The 20,913-nt window shown below is 45.6% G+C and overlaps 1 protein-coding gene across 4 annotated transcripts in view; it reads left to right on the forward strand.

The window, feature by feature from the left end:
* The window catches only part of LOC144127506 (uncharacterized), a 28,441-nt gene extending 16,780 nt beyond the window's left edge, over positions 1-11,661 (forward strand). The window contains exons 6-7 of one of the 4 annotated variants that reach the window (XM_077660498.1): positions 1,544-1,660; positions 11,426-11,658. In XM_077660498.1, the coding sequence (XP_077516624.1) occupies positions 1,544-1,660; positions 11,426-11,554 (246 nt within the window). In that variant the 3' untranslated portion in view covers positions 11,555-11,658. Of the gene's footprint in view, positions 1-1,543; positions 1,661-7,320; positions 7,681-11,425 lie in introns of those variants that run through there. The other 3 variants (XM_077660501.1, XM_077660497.1, XM_077660500.1) reach the window with 3 other exon arrangements.
* The last annotated feature ends 9,252 nt before the right edge of the window (positions 11,662-20,913 follow it).

Below are 20,913 nucleotides of genomic sequence, written 5' to 3' on the forward strand. Positions count from 1 at the left end.
GTGAACACATCCGTGATGTCTTCCATGGCCACCGAACAAACACGATACCAATGTCTTATGCACCCAAGGTTATGCCCAAATCGTGACATGAAGCCAAAACAAGCCAGTTCTATACACCTTACAAGGCTACTCCGGCTTGGTTACTCGCGCCAAAACTAGCGTGTCCTTCTGTCTTCATTGGTTTATTCCAAGACATCATGACATGCTTTGAATCGCACATTAAACAAGCACTTACTCCTTAATTCAAAGTTAAGCTGCAAAATTCACGAGAACTTCAGTGCACAAGGTCGGTCGACCTGTGTTTCGGGCACTTTTATGTCTGCCGCTAATATCTTCCTGGTCGATTCTGAAGTGAACTTAAGTACAAAAGTTGCTGTTGTTTTTTTTATGTCTTTGCTGGAACTTTCCTACAATAACCTTCTTTGCTTTTTCTTTTTATGCCATGGCTGGGTCGTGCACAGATGTCACGATGCCAGCTAGAGCTCTGGACAACCTCGAATAGCATTGCGCGCTAAAACGTACATACACCGCTATGAATTTAACTTCAGCGATCATTTCTTGAAACTGACATTCTTCGTGCTATGTCAGAATACGTAAGGGTAACAGCAATCAATCGCCAAAAACAGCTCTCTTCTCTTTCTCCAAAGAGAGAGGATAAGTAATGAAAACAAAACAACAAAGCCCTGCAATCCTTAGAGTGGCAGAATCGTTCCCAAAAATAAGGAGTAAAATAAATAGGAATAAAACTGCTGTAGTCCATATTAATTGTTTCACCTAAGACGTTCTGAAATGTTTAAAAATAGGCTTTTTGACTTATACGACCCAGTTTTTTCTTCATATTATTGTCAGCGGTGTAGAGAGTCAAAGTACAGCTAATACTTGCTAACTATCAGGCTGGTAAACTAATATTTAATAGTTATTTTTTAACTATTACTGTTAGTGCCCTTATTCATTGAGAGGCGTTTAGCCCACCCTAAGTAATATCCGCGTCAGTTTTTACATTATCGAAGAGCCAGTTACCATGGACACCGTGGCACAAAAAATTCTGCCTGCATCGCGGCAAAATATGCGCGCTTTCGAGAAGCTTGCAGGCAAAGCAACCCCATCAGCGCACGTAACTCCTCGAAATCTGTTGGGCCGCTGCGATCAGGATAATTGGGTTTTAGAAATTATGAAAACAGGTATGGTTCTTACTACACATCTCTGAATAAATAAGCAGACTAACAGCAGCACTTATAAAGTCAACTAGTCAATATTAGTTAAGCAACCTATGGTTAGAACGTCTTAGATGTATTCTGATGCGCTACAACGCTGACGAATAAAGCGTTCTTCTTACTGTGAGAGTCTATTTTTAAATATTGCAGGTCATCTAAGGTGAGACACCCTGTATAATTGAGGTCTCTCTCGGCGGATAACAAACAGCGCCCGCTGACATTGTGTTCTTCTCGGAGAGTGTCGAGAGCTTTTCCAATCACTTTCGCTAATAACAGCGCGCGTGGCGAATGAGTCACCGCCTCCTTTCTCCTCCCCCTCTCCCCTCCAGCCCCACGAGCCGTGCAACATGATTAAATGCGACCGGCAGTGCCGCGCTGACTCTAGGAAGCCGCTGATGAACGCCCGATGCGCCCCCAACGGTTCCTGCAGGTGCACCTACCGGGAGGTGAGCGGCATTTTGCCAACGGCGGGCCTGAAACACGCCCACGCAAACATCATGGGTGTGCTTATTCTGTGGGCGTGGTGCTATAACAACCTGCGCCTCGCCTCACTAATTTCGCATCTGGTGAGGTGGAAGTGGTCAGCCTACTAGAATACGCTTACTCTCTCACGCTGTATTTTGTGCCGCTGTGCGTAAGCCTTAAACCACGCGCGATAACAGAAAAAAGAAACTGCAAGAAGCTCATCGTAATAGTCATGCTTAAGTATGTGCAAACGAAAAGTAGTAAGTGCTTTATTAAAATAATAAAAAGGGGGGAAAAGATTTTTGGCTAGCTCCGGCATCTGCCATCGATACTGATGCACCTGAGCTGGGACAACGGAAATAAAAGATAGCAGGCAGAATGGAGAAACGAAATGAAAGAGGTGAGGAGACAGGAAGAAAGGATAGGGGGAGAGGTAACATACACAAACACTTTTTCCAAAATAATAAATATGTACAGGTTGCGCTCGTGATTAGTTCATGATGAAGCAATAACGAAAAGTCTTACTTCAGATTTGAAAGTGGCTCCGTAGCAGTACGTTGCAGTGCGGGTCGTGTGAAACTTGTTTGAGCATACCTTAAAACCCGGGCATTCTCTGTGACTAGTGCTTGAACCACAGCTACCACTTTTGCAAGACCAACTTATTAAAGTTGCAGCAGGTGACGAGAAAGTCTGCAAATTTATAAAATTTCGACTACACGTAACGTGACTAGAAAGTTTTGCAAGTGTTATTATTAATAGCTATTAGTTCGTAACAACATAGTTGCCACACTGCCCACTTGTATGTTCGTCTTCAGCGCTTCGAAAGTCTGCAACTCTCTTCAGAATAGAGAGAAACGGAGGTCCAGTGTAGAGATCAGCCAACATAAAATGAGGCGTTGTTGAGATATATGAGAGATATATGAGGAGTTTGCACACGACAACTTATTGGCAGACGAACGGCAAATTTAGCTGCGTGCTATGCAATGACGAAAATTAAGGCTTGGATAATTTGTTCTAAAGCTGTCAAACAACTTTTAAAAGTACCATTGTTTAATTATCTTCAGTCGCAAAACGCGGTGTATTTTCATTCACTGCGCATTGGAAGACAACGAACTGGGGTGCGGCAGAAGTTGTTCGATAGACAGAAATTAGACCGAGTGCTAGACAAATTCTGCCCATTGGAAAGATTATAGCAGCAGGTGCAGCTATACCACTACGCTCAACCACGCTGATCTACGGGCTCTAACTTCACGTGTACTATGTGAATGCTTTCTGCTTGTTTGTGCGTCTGGGCTGCGCCTTTATACGTGAAACGTGCTCAAAACTGGAATGTAAAGATATTTTTTATTGGCGTGCAAACGGTTTTAGTAAGTAAAAGCACGCATTTATTTTGCATATAGGCTAAAAACTTGAAAGCGGACCCCTTCTTGGTTCTCACACAGGGGTGTCCAATGCATATTTTAGTATATTTGCAGAGCTGCAGCCAGAGAGAAAAAAACAAACTCAAGCTTACACCAGGCGCGCATAGTGAATACCGAAACTAAAAGTAAAATGGAGCCTAAAGTGATTCCGCAGTCAGCTGAGTACACGAACTTGGCTTCAGAAATGTAGTCACAAAAAATAAGTAGCCGGATAGCTCGGAGGGACTCTGCACGTCTGCCACTCACGGACCTGAAAGCGCACGAGGCCTAACGCATATTTATTTTGCGCAGCAAGTTATATAAGCGTTAAAGATGACTTAGAGTGAAGTTCCCTGCTTCAAATCCGAGCGTACACTTCACTGGCAGACCACCCTCTGTCTGAAATAACCGCACGGCGGCGAGTTTGCTCTGGGCTACGATACAGCTTTCGATTCGCATCTGTATTTCGTGTGCTTTTTAATTTGTTTTTCCTTTTCTCCAATTATGCACTTTATCGCATCTTGCGAAACGAAAACCTCTTATTCTAATAAAATAACTAATCCTTTCTTTATTCCATACAAATAACAAAATATACCTTTTTTGCACCTAGACGCATTAGTCAAAACGCTTAAGTGTACCTTAACCGCTGGAGTCGTTGCTTAAATACCATGAAGGTTCACTTTATTTACTATGTTGACACAACCATAGTTCTCTTTTGGATAATCTGGTTATGGCCTTATTGTCCTGATTAGGTCGGCTCACAAGTCTATGCCCAATCCCATACTTTACTTTTGGATACTCTTCGCATGTGCCAACTATATTTCCTTGTTGACTATCGCGTCGTATATCTCGGCCTCCATTTTCGTGTTCTAGATGTAGACGACATGAATACTACTCATCTACCGCTTGTTTTCATTGTTGTTTAATGCCAGTTATCTCATATGAAAGTAATTTTAGTGACAAAAATGAGATAACTGTGTCTAACACGCTGCTTAGAAGGAACAGTTAACGAAAGGAAGCGATGAAAGAGTGCATCTACCTCGGCCAAATGTAGAAACTAGGTTCGTATCAAGAAAGAAATTGATAGGGAAATGAGGCAGGTTAGGGGGTTCATCACGCAGGCACTCCGCAGTATTTAACAACAGCTTTCTGTTATCTCTCAGTAGAAAATTCCCATAAACACTTATGAGGACGGAACTTAGAGGCTAATGTAAAATTATGAAAGTAGAAAAGAAGAAGGAAGGTGTTCTGAAAAGAAAAAAAATGGAGATAGGAAGAAGAGAAGGGAAGATAGGAAAATAATGAAGGAAATGACCGGGGAGATATAGAGGAAGGAGTGAATGTAGAAATAGAAACCATGCACGAACCTAGATCGTGCTCAGGTGCATTCAGCTAGCGTGTTCTAAAGCCTTTCCTGTCGTCACTAAAAAAAAATATCTGCAGAAAAGACGCGTTCCTGTGGGCTAAGTAACTAAAATACCAGCAGTGCAGCAAGCGGTTTAGTTACGCGTAAAAATATCGCAAGTAAACTTTGGGCAATAGAAATACAGCAACACTTCTGTGAAAACAAAGGCGAGTTAGGGATGTTCTGATCAAAGTTAAGAGGAAATTCAGGTCCTGAACAGGCTACTTGAATCAGGTGGAAATAAGTCTATAGAAATGGTCTACGATATGATCGAGAGAAAAAACGAGCAGTCGGCAGCGGTAGAGAGCCAGGTGTAGGGACGAGGTTAGGAACGTAACACGATAGTTTAGTCGTGACTGGCGCAGGGTAGGGCTCACTGGGAGATGAATTTAGCCTGTGCTAGATTTAACTTTGCTGATGCTGCGCATGATTACGATGAATTGCTGAACGTGAAAGCCAACCATAATGTTACGTGAAAAATTTCTTACGTTTGTTAAAGGAAATTTAGAATTTCATCTGCAATTTTGAATTTCATCTATGCGAAATTCATTACTTTCAGTGTATTTCAGCGAAATAAACGAATCTGGGGCTTATGACGGTTACTTTGGGTCTGTGTACTCTTGTTTAAAACGTACGCTAGTCGAACGTGCTTGTGAGTGCAATGAACCGGAATTTATTCGCGTCCTATGTTTTATTGATTTCAAGAGGCACACGTTGCATTCCGATAGCTTCAGTCTAATTTCCAAGACCTATAAAAAGTTTTATATCACTGCGTACAGAACTGCACGGCACGGAGCAAGAAGCGGTGCACTGCTAAAGCGGTCACTACCTTCGTCCCGCTAGTGCTCCTATACTTCAGCAGTTTCGTCAAAGCGGTCTTCACCGCAGTAACAACAATATTGCGGTGAAGCCATTCAAAACCATAATGAATACAATTTCTTCGAAGAAAGAATTGGTACCCGTATGTGCCGATTCATGAAAACCGTTATTGGTAGATTTGGCTCATTTTTTTCTATGTATTGCCCTCCCACGGCGTGGTAAGGCGATATTGCAAACGCAATTCTGAAGCTTTGCTTCTTACAAGCATCTCTGAAAAGTATAAGCACTGAATTCGGAAGGCTGAATTCAACTAACAGTTATTGTTGGATCAAAAATTTTACAGGCAATACTTAATCTGAAAAAGTCCGCGACAAAGACACTAGCATCGCTTATATAATAACAATAATTGTATGGCTCAATTAGAGCGATAAGAAGCAAAGAAGAACACTAGGGAGAAAAAAAACGCGATGCTCGTAGAGCAAGAGATAAAAGCCGCACTTACACTTCCCGTACATCACTTTTAAGGCAAGAGAAAATTCTTCAAAGCAATTTTGAAACCTTCTTATCCTTAAGTGGACAAATACTCAGACCTGATGAGCTTAAACGGTCTGTTTCATTGAACAACCCCATGTGTTTAAAGAATGCTGTACGCTTTGCGAGAACAAAAATCAGACCTGGGCTTTAGGTTGTCGTCTATGCCACTAAAGAAATTTGGGCTCCACTGCTGAATTTCTGTTCGCACGTTTTCTTTGTTTTGGGGTGTTAATTTTTTATTTTTTTTTTTTTTGCTCTGGCACCATTCCCAAGCACAAATACGTGTTCCAGTGACTTGACAGGGCTGTACCCTCAGGCAAACCATCACTCGCTGGCCCCCGAGTATTAATCTTTTATTTATTTTATTTTATTTTATTAAGCATTTATTTGCTCGAACTTTGTATCAGCTTTTTAATTATTTGCTTTATTACTGAATTGTTTTTATTTTAATTTCAAGTATGAGGAATGACATTAAAAGAATGACCAATCTCTTTAATGAAAAAGGGGGAATTTTAAACGGCGTGTTTAGCCCCACCGACAAGCTACCCTGCTGGAGAGACGGGTATTGAAGTTAAAAGAGAGGGGGGGTGGGGGGATGAATTGTACTCCTTGAATGTATGGCACGCCCATAACTTCAAACATTTACCATCGTTTTATAGGCTTATGACAAAAGAACGTGTCGCTAGTGACAATGCTCAGATAATATGTTTGGTTCTCGCTGAAACTGAATCCCTATGGTGAAACAATGGACATCAGAGACGCAAAGAACGCGGGCAAAGCACAGGCTAAGATTACGCACTCTGGATTGTACTGTGGAAACGGTTAAGGGCGCTGTTACACAAACCACGTCTTTTTATGCTTGGTTAAGAGATCCTGACAGTGGGTGCTGTTGCGCTGTATCGCAACAATATGTGCAATCAATTACCGCTATAACGAAAATATAACTACCAACACCGCGTAGGGACTCTTTTTTATTTATTTTTTTACAAGGCGGAACGAATACTTTGTTTTTTATTCCAGGAACAACTTCATTTACAGCTTACCAGAATCCTTCCTTCGGCACTATGCCAAAACTTAGCCACGAAACGCTACCTCTTCAAAATATCTTTTTTTTTTTTCAGAAAAATTGCGCGTTCTAATATAATGCAATGCATTATTATTCCATATACGTAATAATACGTCGCATTTAGTATATGGCAATGTTGTGTTTCTGTGAAATATTCATTTAGGCTTCATAAATCAGATATTCCCTCAAAATGTTGCTAATAAAGCCGGCCGCATGTCAAACTGTTGACACACTCACGTATAAACAGCTTTACACACGTCCTTCCCGTTATATAATATCACACATCCCGCAGTAGGAAACTACTTTGTATTAGCAACGCCCTAAAAGTTTCATAAAATTCCCAGGCACCTTTGCGAAGTATTGAGCGGTGCCTTTGACAATGCAATCGTAACTTGTGACGCATGTGTTCCTTTCTAGATCTTCGGATGACGCTGACCAGCAACACCATGCGAAGGCGTCCCTGGAAGGTCATCTAAACACCATCGGCAATTGATTGGAGCTCAGACACAGCCACACAAACAACAATTCAGACAACGCCCTCCGCGAGAACTTCGGCACATTGTTTTGCCGTAGCAAAACAAAAAAAACACGAAATATTAAATCACGGCTCAACATATTAACACGGAAATTTTTCTGAACTGGTGTTATTGCAAATATCAGCGTCTTTATGTATTCTAAGACTTTCTGTGAAAAGTAGACCCCCGTGAATCAGGCGGAGGTGTCGGTATGGGGTATATGACTACCTGTTAAGACTCTCGAAATAAAGCATCGAATTTTCTCTCTGTGTTCACATCGTTTATAGAGTGTCTCGTACAGAGGAATGGTTGAGTGAACCAAGTCTTCAAGAGAACACAGAAAATTCTAGAACATAAGTTTATTTGTCATTATTATCTGCTTAAATGCAAAACAAATAAATCTATTTGATCTTCTTTGACTAATAAATGAGGCATAACACCTGCAAATGCAGAAGAGATGTGATAGTTATGAAGCGTCCAACAATTTGCCTGCGGGAAACCAAGCGATCGCTTGCTGGGCGTCGGCAGCAGCAATTACTTCTGCAGAATGTGTCAATCCGTGAACGCTGTGAGAGGAAATAACAGGAGAACAACCCGTACACTTTGCTTTCAAATATCCTATTAGGTTTTCACACGAAGGTTTGCATGTGTCAGGTGAGCGTAAAATTGTAGCGGTCGTTTCGTGCCTTGTGACATTTGTTGAGATGTACAAGTTGCGAGAAGGTCATTGTTACTTTTCGGCAAGAGAGAAATCTTTATTAAAAGGAAGTAGGACGGAAACGTCGGGAAAAGACCAGGCCTAGCAACCGTTCCCTCTACGTGACATTACAGAACACTTCCGCGCCATTATATACTAATCAAGAAACGTCTGAAGTGAAATCTGGCAACACTTCGGAGTGAAAAAGTCGATGTTCCGAATCTCGTAATGAGTTCTGATTTAATATTTATCGAAACACTAGAAACTGTTGCTTGGTATGCAGTAATGTGTTGCTTTATTATTCAGAATTGTGCTATATCAAAACACAAATGGGTTCATCGATTGTGAGAGCAAAAAAGCTGCAGCATGCCTTCATCCAGGGATATTTTTGCTTCATTTCTACGTAGTTTTCTAAACTCCATGGCAGTCTTTCACAAACAAAATAAAGATTTCAATATAGGAACCCCCCTCCCCATTAATTTTTAATCAAGTTCATGGCAATACACTAGCGAACACCTTTGAACCAAAGCTCTGTCCTAAACTTGCACTCTACAGACGTCTAAACTTACACCGCGTTCAGGTTAGATCCAAGTTCCATCAGTGGAACAGGTCGCAATCATTATAACATAAATTGCACAAAGTGACGCATTAAAGTATCATTGTATATAATATACACAACATGACAAAAAGGGACAGCGCAAACACGGCACGAAGTAGAAAAGACCGACACAGGCGCTGACTAGAAAAAAGTTTATTGAATATGCACATATATTAAGTAGTCGTGAGGCGAGTCAATGTCAGGACTGGTATAAAGGGCCGAATAAAAGCGATAAAATTACAAAATTCATAAAAGCGAATAAATTTTCAGCAATTTGTTTTCAACATGCCTTTACATCAACACATCTCATTGGTTGATGTAACGGCTAAAACATGCATGACCCTTCATACGAACGAAAGCACGTTTCATCTTAAATCAAGAAAGAAGACAAAGAGCTTTAACAGTGTATGATTATACTTAGCTGAGTGTCATAGCTGCGACATTTCACACTAGGTTCACTAGGCGCTTTTCTTGGCTGGGCATTATCCTACCTTCAAACTTTATGTCCATGTCCCTCGCCGTTCAGAAAGATTCAATGATGCAGTTGCTTTCGTCCCTGAGCTTAAGCCGGAACCAGTAATAACTTTATTCTGTGTGCGCTCAAGAACCACTCGTGGCTTTATGTCAACCTCTCACTGAACATCACAACGATTATGCACTGCTAATTCGCTCAAGTACATACTTAAATGTGAAATTTGGGCTTGCTATAGCCAGCCAATGGCGTCGAACAATTTTCATGACGTCGTGGCTAATGCTATTAAGCAATGGTCAATCCCCTTTTAACTGCCAGCTTCCTACAACTACATACCAAACTAGCAAGCCCAAAAAGATTAGCTATGACGTAATGAGAACCGGTCGACGTAATTGGCTGGAGGGGCTCCTTTGAGGGGCATTTTTCGCTTGGTTCTTGAGTTGCTTCCGACAGCAGTGCTTCTACAAAAGCTGTGGCATTGCACGGAGCGCTTTCAAAGCAGATAGAGAGCGACAGACAGCGTTTGATGAAACCAGTGGGCCGTACACACATGCACACATACATACATGACGTCCACTCTCCAGTTTTTAGTATTATCACGGGAGCCGCAGAGGCGAACTAAAGCGGCTGTTTGGGCTTGTTGGTCAGTGAACATGGTAAAAGAATGCAGCGCGAAAAAAACAAGGACGAACAGAAGTGTACAGGACAGGGCGCTGTTCTGTCCACTTCTGTTCGTCCTTGTTTTTTTCGCGCTGCATTCTTTTACCAAGAGGCGAAACAGACGGGAGTAACGCTTACTCTCGCGGGGGTTGTGTCACGTTAGCAGAACAGCCGAGCAGACGACGCTGCAACTGGCAAGTGCTCTGTGCGCATGCGCTTACTCTCGTTTTCGCCTCTGTGGTCCTGCATGAGACGCTGAACGCGAGCAGACGATCAGCAGGGGTTGGATTATGTCAGTAGAACAGCCGAGCAGACGGCGCTGCTGTAACTGGCAAGTGCTCTGTGCGCATGCGCTTGCTGTGCCCGTTTCGCTTCTGCAGTCCTGCATGGGATGCTGAATGGCCGTCTCGTCAGCGATCCCGCGATATTACTTTTTTTAAAACTTGATTGGAAATACTGCAATAAGAAAGCGTGCACTGCACACAAGAGCCCAACACACCAACCACGCACACACAAAAAAGCTGTCCCTTTATTATTCAGCTTTTTTTCTCTCTTATTTGTCCCTTGTCTTACAAGAGCACAGTGTTGTCTGGAATGTTGTGCCACTAGCGCCACAGTTTTCTCATCCTTGGATCGTTTCAGTGAATCCCATTACGCCTCACACAATTTCGCTGGCCTTCTAGCCTTACCCCTACAATCTGCTTACGATGGCTTGTGCTACGTCATGCCCTTATATGCGTCCATATATGTTCGGATGTTGCGTTTCTTCTTCTAGCTGCTCTTTCTCCTCCTATCTCACTTTTTGCCGCAGTTTCTACTTTGCAGAGAACCTCTTCCACAGATTCATATTACCTCTCCCATCGCATTCACATCCCACTCGAGAAAAGCAAAAGTAACTTGAGAGAAATGAAACTCGCCAGCGGCGAGATACATACGCACTAACGGGAGGGAATAAACGCCCCCGAAGACAGCCTTTTTCTACCTCTTCTAATTTTTTTTCAAAATTTTCTATTTTGAGCTGTGTGTAATGGTTTTGCTTGGAAACTAAAGGTGCGGAGTCGTGTTGACAGGTGTTTTCTTCCGAATGCGACAACCGAGGCAAATACAGAGGTCTCTACTGTGCACTTCGCTCTCAGTTACGTAACGGGTCAGTGCCGGGCCAGACGACACGTGTGCAAGTCATGAGTACAAAGAAACGAAACACATTTTTGTCCCCTTTTGGAGCTATAAAGAAGAACGAAAGAGTTCTGCATTTGTTTCCCATTAATGTTGAATATGTAAACCGAAATGTAACATGTGCACGTACGCGGCACTCAGTTCCTGTCGAGCTTTGGATGTCCGCTTGACTCTCTATCACGCGGCTGTACTTACCCTTTTCTTAAGTGCCAGAGTCTTTCTGTGCCAGGCCCGGTAAAAGCACCAGGTCCGTGAAGCTCAGGGCAGCAATTGAATTTCTTATCGACTTACGGACGCGGAGTCCTCCAGCGATGCCATTTTTTTTCCGCGGCTTGTCCGAGCAGTGTCCGGCTCACCATTCTCGTTACCTTATCTTTTGTTTTTCTTGGCCTTCTTTTTTTCAGGTCTGCGACGAAGCGGTCTGCAGACAGCAGTGTCTGGCTCGGCAAGCGGAAAACGCTCGAACGGACTCCTTCTGTGAGAGCGACTCATGTCACTGCAGGTACAGCAGGGTAGTGCTCAGCCCTCACTAGTGACGGTATCACCACGTCACCCGCTCCTCTTGCTCCTCGCGCGGAAGCTGTCAATAAATCATCAAATCGCTTACGCACCAAACCAATGTGTAATGTTTCGCCTTTTTCTCTTCTCTTTCTCTAAAAATAAAAAACGTCACTCAGCCTCCGCTATCGTCATGCGCGTTTTTTGTGTATCAACTCAATTCTAGCCGCTTTCCGTGGCTGCATATTGTCTGGATGAATGGCGCCTTGTTATGAAAGGAAGCAGTCAGCTGTTTGATGAGTTGAATGCTACTGTGTGTAATGCTGCCAGACGCTACACACTTCATTCTAGCGTTATAGTTGCGTCAAACTTTATGCGAGAGCATTCGACTTCATATCATGTGATTTCGCATGCTGCGCCTGTCACCGACTAGTCGAGCGGACGATGACATCACAAGGTCACGTGACCACAGCGCGAAAATTAAACACTGAAAAACAAGGGGGGGGGGGGGGGGGGGTCAACCAGGAAAAGGCAAGGCAAGTAGATTGGAACTGGTTCTTGGCGGACTCAGCGTATGATCCGGTGTGTGCGTATAAAGATACGATGACAGTGACAACACTGTGTATGTGATGAAAGAACTGGCAGGGACAGATAAACACGCAAGAAGCAACGTTGCTTATAATGCTGCCGCATACCACTATTAATGTGACTTAAGCGTTCTGATAACTTTGTTTCGTTTCCTCTTTTATCTTGCAAAAATGTGCGAGCTGGATACGACACCTGGAAGGTACATCAGATACCGTTTGTCGCGCAAAAAAAATGTAGACTTATCATAACTATAGCGGAACTAGTAGCAGGTCAGCGATGCTCCACAGTTAATTCTACTAGCACCAGCGGCGCACAGGAGCGCCTACACCTGCATTAATCCTTAGCTTGCCGCTGCACAGTTCCTCCAAGCCCGAGGGCCAGACAGGCTCTCATGGTCGGAGGTACACAAAGCGCGTTAAGTAGCCTGTCCTTTTGTCCTCGCCTACTACCATGAACTTCCACTCTTCTTTCCAGTCGAGTGCTGCGTGCTTACGTAGCGATGTAGTGTGTGCGTGCGTGTGTGTGTGTGGGGGGGGGGGGGGGGGGATGTGAAACGCCCGTTTGCTGTGCGATGTCAGTGCACGGTAAAGAACCCCACGTGGTCGAAACAAATCCGAAGCCCCCAACGGTTCATGCGTCGCTTTGCGACGTTAAACCTTATGTGCCAAAACCACTGTGAACAATCCATAACTATGCTGTGTCGAAGGCCTCGAATGGCCTCTTATTCCCACCTCTTTACCCACACCGGTGCTTCCTTTAATCGCTCACTATTCTTGCTGACTAACGTTGCGTCACTGAAATAGTTAACGCTGCCTTGTTTCGTTGAACAAAGGGAGAGGAGAATACTTTCAGAAGAGCGTAGAAAAGACACACGGTGGAAACTTCGGTGTGATTGCGACGACTGAAAAGGCCTTGGCTCGGCAGAAAAGATCAACACGTACGCAGCGCATGCAGAACGCTGACGCATATTTGGCTAACGACTGTAAGGCTGCGCTGACCGCGACCCCGCTACATTCAGCAAGGTAGAAGTACCGCGAGGGGCTGGAAAAAAACGCGCACATTCATTAAAGAATGCCTGTATCCTTTAACAAAGCGTTTATATATCCATGAATGCTCCAGATGCATATTTATAAAGCAGGTTGACGTGCTGAAAAAAAATGTACAAGTACTCCTTATTCTATTATGTGTTGACAATGTGATAGCATTAGCATCTGTCGATGGCTTTGTCACTTCATTCCAATCAACAATAATGCTGTCGCCTGGTGACGTAAGTTTCGTTCAGCCAATGGGAATGCTTCGGTTTTGGTGACGTCACCGCTTCTTTTCCGAAAATGGGCGAATTTTATGACCGACGACGCATTTTGGTCCCATGGGGCATTAAAAAAAAACGAAGTTTTATCTACAAAAGTTTAAATTTAGGCGTGTGAATGCAATTAGAAATTTGTAGCCGGTCTTTAATGCGAGCCAAACTGACTTTCAGATCTTCGAAAACGCGATTTTGTTCGGCGCCCGGCCGTGTTAAACAGAAACCAAGCTACCGAAGTGCGCACGCTGCCACGCCTACGAGCATACGTAACTTAACGACGAACGTGTCACGTGACTTTTCCGGCTGCACCCAAGTTAGAGCGGAGATCAGCGGGCCGTCGTTTGTAGCAGCCCACTACGCAGCCAAGTTGGTGATAAGCAGCGTATAACTCATGACGATCCCCTTTTTCTCGGCGACATCTGTTAATTTCTCGTTAGCTTAGTCGGCTGCGCACAGTGACGGCGTGGTCCGCAGAAGAGAGGCGTTCGTTACAGAAAGTGAAGGGGGAGAGAATAAAGAGAGGCGCTTTGAGGGAGAGTAAGCCAATGGCGAAGAGGAAACAAGTGAGGATGTAAAGAGCAAGCAGCTTCGGCGTACAGTCCGCTTCACCCTTGTGTATAGAGCGCTCGGGCGGTGCAGTTCCCTGCAAACAAATCAGGAATTTGTCGCAGCCGCTAAGTTCTAAGGGCAACACTTGCGCGGAACTAGTGCCAGATAGATCCGCAAACATAGTAGACGCGAGCACTTCTCCCAGAATTCAGGGGCTGGTGTCTAATTTCATTTTTCGTTACCAGGTATGCACTGCTCGAGCGCTCAACACAAGGGTGACGCGGACTGTACATCACATCACGTGAGAAACCGGAGCAACGGGTTGGTCTGCGGCGCATCGATGTGATGACGTCACGCGTTGAAAGAAAAATATTTCACGGGACGGTTACCAAACTGTAGCACTTTCAGCAACAGCTCATATGCGGAAGTCAACCGGATGACGTGGTCACGGTGAATGACACGCTCGCATGAGCCCAAACGACCTGCCACAGTGCTGTCAAAGGCAGGGAACGATGTTCGCGTATATAATTTCGACTACGTCATCCGGTTGCCTTCTGACCTTGAGCTGTGGCTGAAGGTCGTGCTGCAGAATGGTCACAGGGCGGTTGCCCTGTGAATTATTAGCGCGAAAACACTACTTCACGAGGTCTAACCGGCTCACCGAGTTTGTGTGAAGCTTGAATGACGTGGTCACGGTGAATGACACGCTCGCATGACCCGAACGACCTGCCACAGTGCTGTCAAAGGCAGGGGACGATGTTCGCGTATATAATTGCGACTACGTCATCCGGTTGCCTTCTGACCTGAGCTGTGGCTGAAAGTCGTGCTGCAGAATGGTAACAGGGCGGTTGCCCTGTGAATTATTAGCGCGAAAGCACTACTTCACGAGGTCTAACCGGCTCACCGAGTTTGTGTGAAGCTTGACCTTGAGGGCGACCTTGGCCAAACCGTAAAAAAGTAAAAAATAAATGCTGTAACGGCTGGGATTCTAGCCCGTGGCGGCGCGAACAGATCAGCTTTGCTGGCTGCTTCATTAGCGCACTATGCTATCGCCGCAGCCGATCACGCCTCGTGTTAATTTGCAACACACCCTCACGTTGTGCACTGCACATCGTCGCATCCATCAACTAACATTATTACCGTACTAATATACACACTCCCGCGCTGTGCATTGCACATCGTCGTTTTCATCAACTGTCGAATATTGCCGCAAGACGTGTCGACGACCCAGAAAAGCAAAACCATGAGCCAATCATGCTAAACACATGCCTTCACGCGTCTACTCGGTTTAACTACGTTAAAAACACTACCACTTTTTTTTGGTTGGGCGGCGGCATGGCAGCAGACGCCGGACAAAGTATCGACGCTCCCGTCCAGGTATCGTACGGTGTGTCACAGAAAAGGGCACGTGACATGTACAGTGCCGCTCAGTATAAAAGGAAACACAGGAGCGCGTGGCCGCGCACTTCGCGAAGCACTGCCGCCTAAAGCCAGCGAGAGTGGACGGCACCAGGCACATGAGCGGAAAGAGCAGCCGGCCGTGCTTGCTGCGCATGCGCCTTTCCAGCCGATTCTCGCCAGTTCACGGCAAGCAGTGCTTCGCGAAGTGGGGCGGCCACGCGCGTCCTTGTTCCCTTTAATGTTGAGTGAACCTGTACTACGAGTGGCTTGTGCTCTTGGGTACTCGGCGATTTTGCTTAACATCTAAGGGGCGCCAGCACGACGCACAAACACGGTTTCGACAATCTGACAGCTGACACGGCTCTCAAAAGTGCTAAGCACGCTTCAGACACGAATGCGTCGTATTACTCGTACATGTGCCAAGGTTTTTGTGTCCGTGCCCGAGAAGGTCCTCGAGGCTATACAGTGCCCAAGCATCGCGCGACAAAACATTATGCTTGGGCATTGCATAGATAGACATTACAGCGTGACCAGGGCAGATGCTTGAGTCGAACAGTTGAGCGAGACTGAAGTTTGAGCGCCAGGGGACGCGGTTGACACACTGAGCACAGCTACGTCTATTGCCCGTCTAGAATATATCGTGATAAGCCATGCAAGACGTCTGCATCGCAGCTAGCTAGGCGTTAAGGGCAGCTATGAAAAATGTGCAAGCATTCCTGCCTATCCATTTCAAACAGAAACAGGGTATGTAGTAGCCGCTTTGTCGCTCGCGTAATGCGCAGTGAATTTTGAGTTACAAGTCATCTTGCAAGACGTTATCTGTATACTTCAAAGATATCTGCTACATTTGGCCGAAATATTTACCGAGATTTCCTATGCATCTACAACAAGGCTTTGACGCCCCAGATCTTGAATCACTATCTTCAGTGTCAGTTTGGACTGCATAACTAAGACCGACGCAGAATTATTCATACATGCACAAGAAACGTGAAAGAAAACAAGACATGCACTCATCGCACTCTACCAGGATATCCTAAGATACCGCACCAAAATGGCATCCCAGTATGTGCACTTGGAGCTGCTGCTCAAAAAACTTATCTAAGGTGTTTTTGTGGTTATTAATTAGACGTCAAGGAAAGATATGTTATTGTCAATTACAAAATCTCTCTTGCACCCGTCATGAAACACTGTGCTCAGTAGATGAAAAGACAGACTGCATACACGGAGGGTTGCGGGAAACTACATCCCAACGCAGAGGGCGTACGTCCTCTCAAAAGGTGATTCTTCTGATCCCCTCAGCACCTGCTACTTTCAAGAAGAATGAGCTGTCGTAAGGCACAGGGTTCCGCAGGGACTCCGTGATATAGGCAGTGATCGTCCAGACTATCTCAAGTTTGCGATAACGCTGTCTGGCATAGTTCATAAACATCGGTTCCTAATTGTTCCGGGCAGAGCAGACGCGTCGGCCAGTCGGGATGGCGCACGTGGCGATAGTTAGGACACTGGTCAATATAACAAAGGCCTTACGTATGGAAGGGCTTGTAGAACCGCCTTCTGCTCTTCAGCTCGCATTTGTGGGCTTTTAAACCTTGGCGTCGCCACGGTCCGTGGGGCAGACACCCAAGAACTTGCATCGTGGCCTTCTTTCTAATGCCATCGTTTCAACGGCCCTTTTCTCGTACGAGCGCAGCATAGAACGTGCGGGTAGCCAGAGAAAGTATGAATTACACATCTGTAACCTTTACGAAAACTTGAGCCAGGCTCCCACTCTACAGACCAGATGGAAGCCGGAAAGAACCGTACTCTGATTTAAACTTTCACCAATAGCTGCAGGGACGGTCAACATTGTCAGTTAACTTACCTTGCACGGAAGGAATCGTCTGGTGGACATTCCAAATAGGTTCACAAAGACAGAAGCAACCATACTCGTGCAGGCTACAGCCTAATAGTCCCCATGTGTATCTCAAGCCTAAAAGGGAGCATCATTCACTGCGTTGAAAGGAACTGGTATCATTCACCGCGAATAAAACTTCGTGATTATAAAAGAGGACATAAAAGTATGCTTACGCTTTCAATCCGGCGGCTCGGCTTGTCTTATCAAAGTGCAGATGTCAGGCTACTTAGAAAAGCGCGAAGAATGTTGAGTGAATTAAACAACAAAACATCAGTTTCCAGAGCAGCGGGGCAAGCATCAAATGCTCACTTTGGCGCCGAAAAGGGACACACTGACGGTCAGAAACTACGGCAAGTACAAGATGATTTGAAATAGTTTCTATGAGCTGTACATCTGCAGCCTTCTCTGCAGCCTGCCTGCTTTTCTATTTATTTCCCTTATGACACTAAAGATAAATAAAGTGACTTCGAATATGTCTGATGTCCTCACTACCCATGTTCAGTACAAGACACCCCACGCTTCGTATATGTTACAATCATGAACTCCCTCGGTTACCAGGGTAATTTTGAAGAACCAGTGTTTAAAATACCGATCTAAGGGTTAGCAAATTGAAAATAGCGCGGTGCGCGTCTCGGTGATAATCGAGTTGCTGCGAAGGTGTTAACAGTACAAACCAGCCAACTGCCCCGTTTGTTGAGACGTGCCGAGAGATTCCACGCAGTCACTTCCATGCCATCTGGGCGAGCATATCATGCGGCAGCCGGTGTCCCCTCAATCCCAAGGAGCAGTGAGCCGTTCGCTAGACGACCAAGTACCCCACGCGAGCTTCCATAGCCCAGCTAGCGTGAAGGAATACGGAATGGGACGCGGCCAACGCGCAGGAGGGAGCTAGCACTAAACATAAATCAGTCGCAGTACGGGTTCTAGGCGGCGCAAAAGCACCGGCGGCCACAGTCTCTATGCGGCACGTGGGACCGTTATCTCTCTTAACAGGTGGTTTGAGCAAGAAAAAATTAAGAGGGAAGCGTGCGGACGGTCTTCTTTAGGGGGCGGAAGAGCGTCACTCACGGTCGCTTTCAGCGTTCCTCTCCACCCGCCGTAGTTTCGCTCCGCAACCCCGAGTGCGTGACTTTCGTATTAGCCGAGCGCCTTTCTTGGCTGGCACCTAGCAACGGTTCGTCTTCCTGCATATTCAGTTTATATGCGAGCAAGGTCCTCGAGGAAGAACTCGTCCGTGTATACCGGCACGACGGCCAAAGAAGGCTGTACGCGCTAACCTAACCTTTCGGGACTCCAGGTACACCTAGAGGGAGCTCGGTCCCTAGTGCAACTTCGCATCAGTATTGTTCCACTCGGAGAATTTCTTTTCTTTTTTTTTCAGGAAATTGACAGAGTCGCATTTGGAGCAAGAGGAATTTGCACAGAGTTTCAGGGAATTTAGGGACGGAAATTTGCGCACATTTTCCAAAATTGCTGGATTTTTCAATCTACTGCAAGGAAATAGGGCCGGAAACGGGGGTATTGGGGCATGATTGAGGGAATTTTCAGTTACTGCATCAAAAATCACTGCTTTTGATTTCAACCCTACAGACAGTTATTGTGCATAGTTAACAGTGTTTACGTGTGAGAGAAATGCTTGTGGCTACGAGGCACACCGTAGTTGGGGACTGGGGATTAATGCCAACCCCCTGGAGTTCTCTGAGGTAAACCAAAACCTGAGCGAGCGGAACTTTCTTTTGCATTTCGCCTTTGTCGAAATGCGACTGCCGTGGCTGGGATTGAAACCGCGAACTCGTGCACAGCAGCTGAACGCCATACAGACACTGAACTGCTGCAGCGGGTCACAGCATTTCCTTATGGAAACACCACAGCGATGAAGTTGAGAGTCTACTGGCAATCCTTATGGCCGTAATGGACACGAAGACGAGAAGACAGAAATATTGACCAGATGTCTCAAATGCGTGTCTATGCAGCCGCGCAGGGAATACCAAAATGCCTATAAAAGGGGCTTTCTACAGCAGTTATCAATGCGCGGGCCAAATGGAGTTCCACATAGAGGCCCCCATTTCTTTTGTCTAACCGCCCGAAAATAATTTCCGGCTGAATCGTGGTTTTCATTCATCACGTTTATGGACAGAAGTATCACGTATGGTAAAGGGACCGAGAACAAATTTTTACGCACCCTAACTACTTTGTCACAATGGCAAGCTTGGCGTCCAAAGCGCCTACCTGCTGCCTAAAGTGTGGATTTGGGCTAGTTGGTAATCCACGCTTGACACAAAGCGCACAAAAAACACGCGAAGTGAAGAGGGAAAAGAAAAGCGTGCGAGTCGTCTTCATGTTAAAAACACAGCAGAAAATTTTTTGAAGACATATCCGATCACTCGACGCTGGGGGGCTGCCCCATAGCGAAAACAATAAGTGAGCGCGATAGAGATCGGACTGAGAACTAAGGTGGCGCCAACCTCTGGAAAGTAATCTTATTGCGTTAACTATCTTGGTGCGTGTTAATTCAGGACTGTTACAGTGAGTCTGGGCTAATACTGCCTCAAGTGCTCGCCAAGTTTATTGAAACAATTTTTTTTTATCGCAGCCGGCCCACGCGCCCTTATCATTTTCTATTCGCCACGTACGTGGCTTGCTGGACTTGGCCAGGCGCGACTATAGCTAGATTGTTACGGAAGGATCGCGGGATCACGGTGACGCGCGGCTAGAATAGAGTGTGTTAGCCGCGCCGCTATACGGTAAGCACGGGAACTACGGCATGTGGCTAGGCAAGGCTGGCAACGGTAGCAACGGCAACGCGTTACTGTATTTGCCGCACGGCTGTCCGGCTACGCTAAAAATGTGTAATGTTCGCAGCGATGTAAGTAGGTTATACGGAAGGTTCGGAGACTTCTTTAAATGATACGGGGCCGCGAGCCACGGTCATTCTTACCACGCCGACTGCCAAGTGCCCAGTTGCCATCGCCACCTCCGAGTTGCTTTCCTTTATTTTGTGCGTTCAAGTTCGCCCGAGCGTGAGCATTTTTTTTTTCATGGCTTTCACTTGCCTGCATGTATAGCTGTCCCATCACCGCTTCCTGACACGCATGTACTCTCCCTCCCTCAAAGCATGCATGGCGGCGTCGACGCCATGCATGCTTGGCAACACGTCGACGCGAAAGCTGTGTCTCGCTTTTTAACGCAGACTGCATCTGACGGCGCTCTGAAGAGAGCGCAAACGCTAAAATTAAAAAAAAAAAGCCGGGACACCCTATAAATAGCGTTCGATTGTGCTGATTATTCCACTACACCACCTGCCACGGTTGGCAGGTGCCAGTCTGGTGACGTCACTTTTCTCCAGCCAATCACATTATCCAGTCTGGTGACGGTACATCCCTCCAGCCAGTGGGTTTTCTTTTCTCTGGCTATGTCACTGGTTACTTCACAACCCCTCAGCCAATCACGATTTTTCTGGACGACGCCGGGCTGGGCCGGGTTTTTGCTCCGGTTAGGATTTGGTCACCTCATAAAAACATGAAGCCATTAACAATACAGAGACGCCATCGGTCGGCCGTGCGGTAGGACCAACAAAGAATGCATATCCGTTTCGCCGGGACGGTCAAAGGACGTTTAATGATGAGTAAAAGGTAGGCTAGCTGACGGCTGATAAG

Source organism: Amblyomma americanum, chromosome 4 (genome assembly GCF_052857255.1).
Source record: "Amblyomma americanum isolate KBUSLIRL-KWMA chromosome 4, ASM5285725v1, whole genome shotgun sequence".
In the NCBI taxonomy this organism is placed as follows: Eukaryota; Metazoa; Arthropoda; class Arachnida; order Ixodida; family Ixodidae; genus Amblyomma; species Amblyomma americanum.